Raw genomic sequence first — 6,959 nt, 5'->3', positions numbered from 1 at the left:
ATAATATATTTTGTTTTATTTAGAATTTCTATATATTATAATCATCATTATATTTAGTTTATTTCGCTTATATAAACTATAATCAGAGTATAAAAAAGTTAAAAGACCTCCAAATATAAACAACAAACAACACAAGACAAACAGATCTCATATACATACCATAAGATAAAGATAGTATATTGCGAGATTGATTTGTTGTTTTACTTGTTAAGATAAACTTATAAAATTTATTAATCGAGTTGCGAGAGCAACACGTTTCCTCAAAACTTATTGATTAATCGAACTAAAGTGAAAATTAAGACATTTGAATTGACTCACAATAATTTATCAAACTTAATTAACTACTTTATATGAATTTATTAGAATTTAATGAAAGTTTTTATAATTAAGTTAGACTTATTGAAACATACATAGTTATTAAATTGAAGGTTAAAGCGAAGACAAATATAGAATAGTCGTATAGGGTGGGATGAACACTCAACTCGGCTATTATATCGCATGTTATATATTATATGTTTCAATATTAATAGAATTTTCGGTCAAATTATCCAAATATTACCTAAAAATGCTTGAGCCTAGGTCATTTAAAACAAATTATGGTAACTTAAGGTATAGGAATGAATTTTTTTTATTATACCAAAAGAAGCTTTGATTTTAATTTGATAATGGACAGTCAAAGTTACAAGTTATTTTAAAAATAGAAGGTGGCGAAGCTCTTGACGTTTGATGTAGGCTTGTGCATTCAATTAGGGGGACAATTTGTCTATATCTACTACACCAAATTTGATCACATTACTTATTAAAACTACTACAAAGATGGCTCATTTTGGGTTAATTAACCTTATTTATTCAAACATATATGCTCAAGGCTAATTTGGGGTCCACCTTAATGCTAACCCTTTTGAATTTTGGCCTTTTGTTAAGAGCACACTATTCTAACTTTTGTCTTCTTTTCTACCTTCTATTTTACGATATTCACTCTGTTTGGTATCTTACATGATAATTAAAGCGTATAAGTAAAGATGAAATGTTTTACATCAAATTTATTAAATTCTTATTATTTTGTTATTTGGATAAACTTTTATAAAAAATATATTTAATATTCTTACAAGCCTCCATTAATTGACCAATAAAATTGTTTTATTTATTTTCTCAAGTCAATTAGAAAAACTTTTTGCAAAACATAAGATTCCAAATATAACAACAAAAGAAAATGTGAAACAAATAGATTAATCCGTAATTTGAGATATTAATTAATGTAATTTCATTATTTTAACCCGTAGAAATAGTGCAATTTCTAGATATGATTAATTAGAAATGTGATTGATAAGAGCTTATTTAGAAAAAATTCTTTAAAATATGAGTTTACAATAAGCTTTATTTATCATGTATTCCTTCCATTTTCACGTGTTCTTCTTGAAATAGAATTTATAAATTGTAGTGTTAAACTTTAATTAAGATTTCTCATCGATCTATAAAAAAATATATTCATGTAGGATCTTGTTAGATTCGTCTCAATGTATACTTTCTCTATATTAACTTTTTAGAATTTTTAAAAACTCATAATTAAAATTATTTAATTTTAAAATTTGCATTGGATTTCACGAAAAAAAAATAAATGAAAAGAATATTTAAAAACAAAGGGAGTAATATATAATTGATATAACATGTGATTTATTAGGATGGAAATAACTTTTACTATATTTATTAAGACTTTTTTTTAATCGATAACCCGTAGAAAGTCACAAACAACACAAAATATATTATTAATTAGGAAAAGAAGTTTCCATAAATAAAGTATATTTAAGGTTTGCTAATACATATATATTATATGGACAGCTAATATATATTAGAGTTGTGATTAGAAAAAAGCACATGGAAGGGTGAAACGTATCAAGATCGGACATACGTGTGATCAAGTTATAATTGTTAAATTAGGCTGGACTTACTGTGAATGTCAGCATATTAACGGGGGGACACAAGTGCACACACTTCATAAACCAAGAAGATATATACCATCCCAAAACCATATGGCAATGGGAAAAAGGTCTCTAATAGCTTATAAAGCGTGCACACCATTTTCAATTTATCGATGTGGGATAACTCATCCCAACACCCCCCTCACATGCGAACCCCCATCAAGTTCGCATGTGGGAGTAATCAATTAGGGTAGGAACGCCATTCTTTTCGAACCTACCATTTTTAAATTGTTGATCGAACCATCGGCTCGGATACCATGTTAAATTAGGCTGGACTTACTGTGAATGCCAGCATATTAACGGGGGGACACAAGTGCACACACTTCATAAGCCAAGGAGATATATACCATCCCAAAACCATATGGCAATGGGAAGAAGGTCTCTAATAGCTTATAAAGCGTGCACACCATTTTTAATTTATCGATGTGGGATAACTCATCCCAACAATAATAATTACTTTCATTATTTTTAAATTGAAGCAATCATTATCTAAGCCTCCTTTTTCTTTTCGGTACACGATCAATACTAAATTATTAATATGTTTTATTTAGCTTAGTTTTAAACAAAAATATTTTATTTATATATGTAGAAGTTAAAATTTTCAAACTTTAATAATTATTTTTATTTTTTTTTAAAATTTGCTACATTATGGTAGAAAATTCTCACGTAATTACATATAAGAGATAGAAGAGTAATGTAATTACATATAATATTCACAATCTATTATAGTTTGAAATAAGTACACCTCTATTTTACTTTAAACCATTTAGATTAAAAAGCTAAGAACTCTTATATATAATTTAAAATGACGGAAAATGGAAGGATAAGAAAACTTTGAATGAGACCACACGCTTAACCTATTAATAGCACTATGAGAAGTATCTATGTCTCTAAGAAGTTGATAAAAATTTTTTTAGCATGTCTCTTTTTAACTTTATTATAATTTTTTTGTTTGGTAATGTTTATTTTCTTTTATTTTTATGCACTTATTTTTAACTCTTTTTTTTAGTATTATATACACAATTTAAATGGGAAATCTCTTAAACTTTGTATATAATTATTGTAATTTTTTAGAGATGAAGAGAGCATAAAAGACAAAATAGGATTCAACCATTTAGACTCAAAAACCTAGCGCCAAAACAAACTCATCCCATTCTCATCGATGAGTTATATGCTTGCTAATTTCAATTATATATCGTTGATTACACTCCAATTAAATTTACTTTAACTAAAATTTCATTTTAAATCTTATTATGCAAACTTAAAAAGACAGATTGTTGGAAATACTTAACATGTGAGTCAAGATCCCACATCGATAAAATAGTGGGTTGTTGACTTGCATATATAGTGAGTGAGCTAATCTTCCTACCACCATATGGTTTTGGGAAATGATGAACCTCACCAAGTGTATGTGCAAGTCAACGCTCTTGACTCGTGGATTTGTAGGCTCAAGCCCACGGATCTCCCGTGTCCACACGAGTGGGCCACGGTGAAAATTATGTGACGAATTGTCACGGCTTAATACAGATGAAACATTTTCATATTATACTTTAAAGACAAAAATTAATAAAAAATAACAATTACCAATAATGTACGTATAGTAGGTCAATAACCATACAAAAATGACCACCACTATTTGTGATAATTTACCAAAACAATCACTTATATTAAAGATGTTGATAAATTAATTAACACATACATAATAATTTAATAAACAAAATTAAACCAACCAAGGAAAAACAGTATGCCTCATTTTTTGGTTTGTCTCAACTTATAATATGCCAACATTTTTATACTACTAAATAAATTATGGCTCCTCTATATTTACAATCATTTGTGGAATAGGAGTCATAAACCACTAACAAACATAAATCTTTTAATTAAAGTCTATCATAAAGGAAAATTGTATTACTAAATATCTTCTTTAACAACAAACTGTAGTTAGAGTTTGAGTAACCGGCACTATTGATATTTTATTTTTTATTTTTTTATAAAAGGATAGACTGCGAAAAAGATATTGCCATAGAAAGACAGTATTTGCTCCAACTGAAATTGTTAACTTCTCATCATTCTGAAGGCAAGTTCTTCAAGTTCATCCATATCGTCGTGTGACCTTTTCTTTCCGATAAAGCCCTCGGATTTGGGTTGAATTACTCTACCATAGTCTTGCATTGCCATTACCATCATTCCATGATGATCTTGACTCATATTTTGTTGGTCAATTGAGTCAAGTGAACTTTGAGGTGATGATATTGAATTATTTATGTAACTATTATTATTATTATTATTATTATTATTATTATTATTATTATTATTATTATTATTATTAGTTGGTCTTGTAGTTGGACAAATTTGAGTCTGAAAAACTCCCTTGTGAAGGCCAGGATAAGTGTTATTATTCCCTGATGTTACTGTTGTTGTGGTCCATTGATTTGCTATGCTCCTGTTATCTAGTAAATTGTTGGCTAATTGAGCCTTCACTTGTATCAATTGTGCTTGTAAATATGCCACCTATATAACCATAACAAAATTAAATTAATTAGTATAGAAATGTAGAAAGTTTGGGGGATTTCTGAAGCTAAATAAGGATAATATTCAAAACAGAATATTATCCTTATATTCTAACAATTTCAAATCCAGTTATATGTTCATTATAACAATAGATAGCATTGTCCCGATGCATTAAATAGCTTTCAACTAATTAAAAGCTGATTGAGGGAATTAGATCGCGTATGTAACATTTTCCTTGTTAATAAAAAAAAATTATTTCTAATTGACCTCTAATTGTAAATATTATTTAAGACTTTGCATAAATAAAAAATTAATTATACATAATAAAAAAATAAATACACATACGGCCCGTTTGGTTGATGGTAATGAAGTAATGGTAATGAAATGTTGTAATGGCAATAGTAATGAAGGAATGGATATAAGAATTGGTAATGAAGATTCTTTTATTTGGTGTGCATGACTAAAGAATGATAATGGAAGATAATATTTCATTGATTGCATTTGGTTGTTAGTAATAAAAAATGGTAATGACTCTTAGTTTCATTATTGTATATTTGTATCTAAAAGTATTATTGTATCTAAATCATTCTATCTAATGATTCTTTTTTTAATAATAATATTTTTTTTGGATAATTACATACACTACCGTTTTTTTCTTCAGCTCGAAACAACATTACCTTATTTTATTACCACAGTAATACCATTTTAGCCTAATACCAGGTTGTTTGATAGTAATAAAAATGGCCCTTTTTGGTAATTTCATTACCTTATTTTATTACCATCCATTACCATTGAAGGCATCCAAACAACCAAATTTTTTATTACTTAATTTTATTACCATTACCGCCCTCTAATACCGTATACCAAACGGGCCGATAATGTAATCCGTCATTTTAATACAAATCTCCAAAAGTGAATTATAACTCTTTAGACCCATCAAAATAAGGTAGAATCGGGCTCATATTAATTATGCTAAAAAAAAAAATCTAAAATTGACTAATTCATTAACCAACATGTCATTGCAATTTGCAACATACTATTACTGTAATGTCAAATGTTTCTTGGAGTTTGTAGGGTTAGTTGGATGTATTCAGAAAACTATACTACTTAGGTTTATGACGATAAATGAGAGAACAATGCAATTTTTGAGCTTGAATATTTTCAACATTTTTTAAATTGATTCATGTGACTTTTAATTCATTTCAATGTGAAAATTTGACCATATTAGTCTAAGAATCTTATTGTTTATACATTATGTTAAATTGAGTTCCATGCATCAGGAAATTAATATAATCAAAGATTTAATTTTTTTTGTTGAATTTTACTAATAAGAAGTATTTTATTGGTGAATCAAATTAAACTAGCTAACGACATTATGGGAGAGTTTTATAACCTCTTAGGTTATATAGTATAAATCGAATTATAATTAAATTTTATAATTAATAATTCGAATTCATTATTAATTAATTTTATACTCTATTATTAGAAAGTGTGAAAATAAAATCTATTAAAAACTAATCCTAACTTAAGTAGTGATACGATAATTAAGAATCCATTTTTCATTTACATGCTAGGTCTAAAAGTTAGTAGTTACTCCATTCATTTACTTATAAGTTGACCATATCAAACAAAAAAATCTCATTTTCCCTCAAATATCATTCACAAAAGTAAAAGCCAATAGAGAATGTTGGGTAGCTTCATGGTTATAGGCTTTTTTTTATTTTTTATTTTTTATTTTTTATTTTTTATTCTTGAGTTCGGTTCTCACAAGTCTATTATCTACAAGAAAAAACTGAAACAAAATTCAATCTCGACTATAAGAAGTTTTTAAGGAAAGTAATTAGTTGATTACCTGTTGTTGCAAGGCAAAGATATGAGAAACACATCCATAAACCGGGTCACGGATCCGGGCTTGGGCTTCATAAGCAATAGTAACAACAGCCTCACAACGGTCATGAACGGGAAGATGTAACAAAAGTTTAGACACATTACTCGCTCCAAACACTTTGTGTATAGCAGCAAAACGGGCCGGTCCTTGCTCGGAGCAAAAGTACGGGGCGAAAATACAATCGATTGCGCATTTTCGCCTTAGGAACTTGCATGCTCCGCAAGGAGATCCTGCCCCTGCTGCCATAGCTAAAGAAAAAGTGTGGTATTTAGAGAAGACTTTAACAAGTTTTTTTTTTTTTTTTTAAAAAAAGAGATAGTTTTAGGCACACGAGTGTACTAGAATTTGGTGCAAAAATAAGGAAGAGTTTGGTGTGTGAATTAGTAGCTTAGGAATTGTGGGGTTGGGTTTATAATATAAGGGGTTTATATTAAATTTATATGAAGGAAAAAGAAGGATATTAGAGGGGCCCTTAATGTAGGGTCGTAAGGGGACATTTGGTAATGGTTTTGAATTTAATAGTACTATTTCACTTGATTTTGATTACACTTATCATAATAGTACTATTAATATTAAATAAA

At 28.3% G+C, this 6,959-nt stretch overlaps 1 protein-coding gene across 1 annotated transcript; it reads right to left on the bottom strand.

Annotated features, from left to right (window-relative positions):
* Positions 1-3,733: 3,733 nt before the first annotated feature.
* LOC130799775 (LOB domain-containing protein 16-like) lies at positions 3,734-6,751 on the bottom strand. The gene is made up of 2 exons (XM_057663006.1): positions 6,343-6,751; positions 3,734-4,490 (listed from the first exon to the last, which is right to left on the bottom strand). Exons 1-2 carry the CDS (start codon positions 6,622-6,624, stop codon positions 4,035-4,037), a joined length of 738 nt encoding a protein of 245 aa, XP_057518989.1. The 5' UTR covers positions 6,625-6,751; the 3' UTR covers positions 3,734-4,034.
* Positions 6,752-6,959: the final 208 nt, after the last annotated feature.

Source organism: Amaranthus tricolor, chromosome 14, assembly GCF_026212465.1.
Source record: "Amaranthus tricolor cultivar Red isolate AtriRed21 chromosome 14, ASM2621246v1, whole genome shotgun sequence".
In the NCBI taxonomy this organism is placed as follows: domain Eukaryota; kingdom Viridiplantae; phylum Streptophyta; class Magnoliopsida; order Caryophyllales; family Amaranthaceae; genus Amaranthus; species Amaranthus tricolor.
The sequence above is the reverse complement of the archived record's forward strand: the minus strand, read 5'-3'. Positions and strand labels throughout refer to the sequence as shown.

What these genes read in the sequence shown, in the direction of transcription:
- LOC130799775 (XM_057663006.1), bottom strand. Translation starts at nt 6,624, where the DNA reads ATGGCAGCAGGGGCAGGATCTCCTTGCGGAGCATGCAAGTTCCTAAGG. An exon ending in TCTTTGCCTTGCAACAACAG is followed by an intron (nt 4,491 to 6,342) that starts GTAATCAACTAA and finishes ATGGTTATATAG; the next exon opens with GTGGCATATTTACAAGCACA.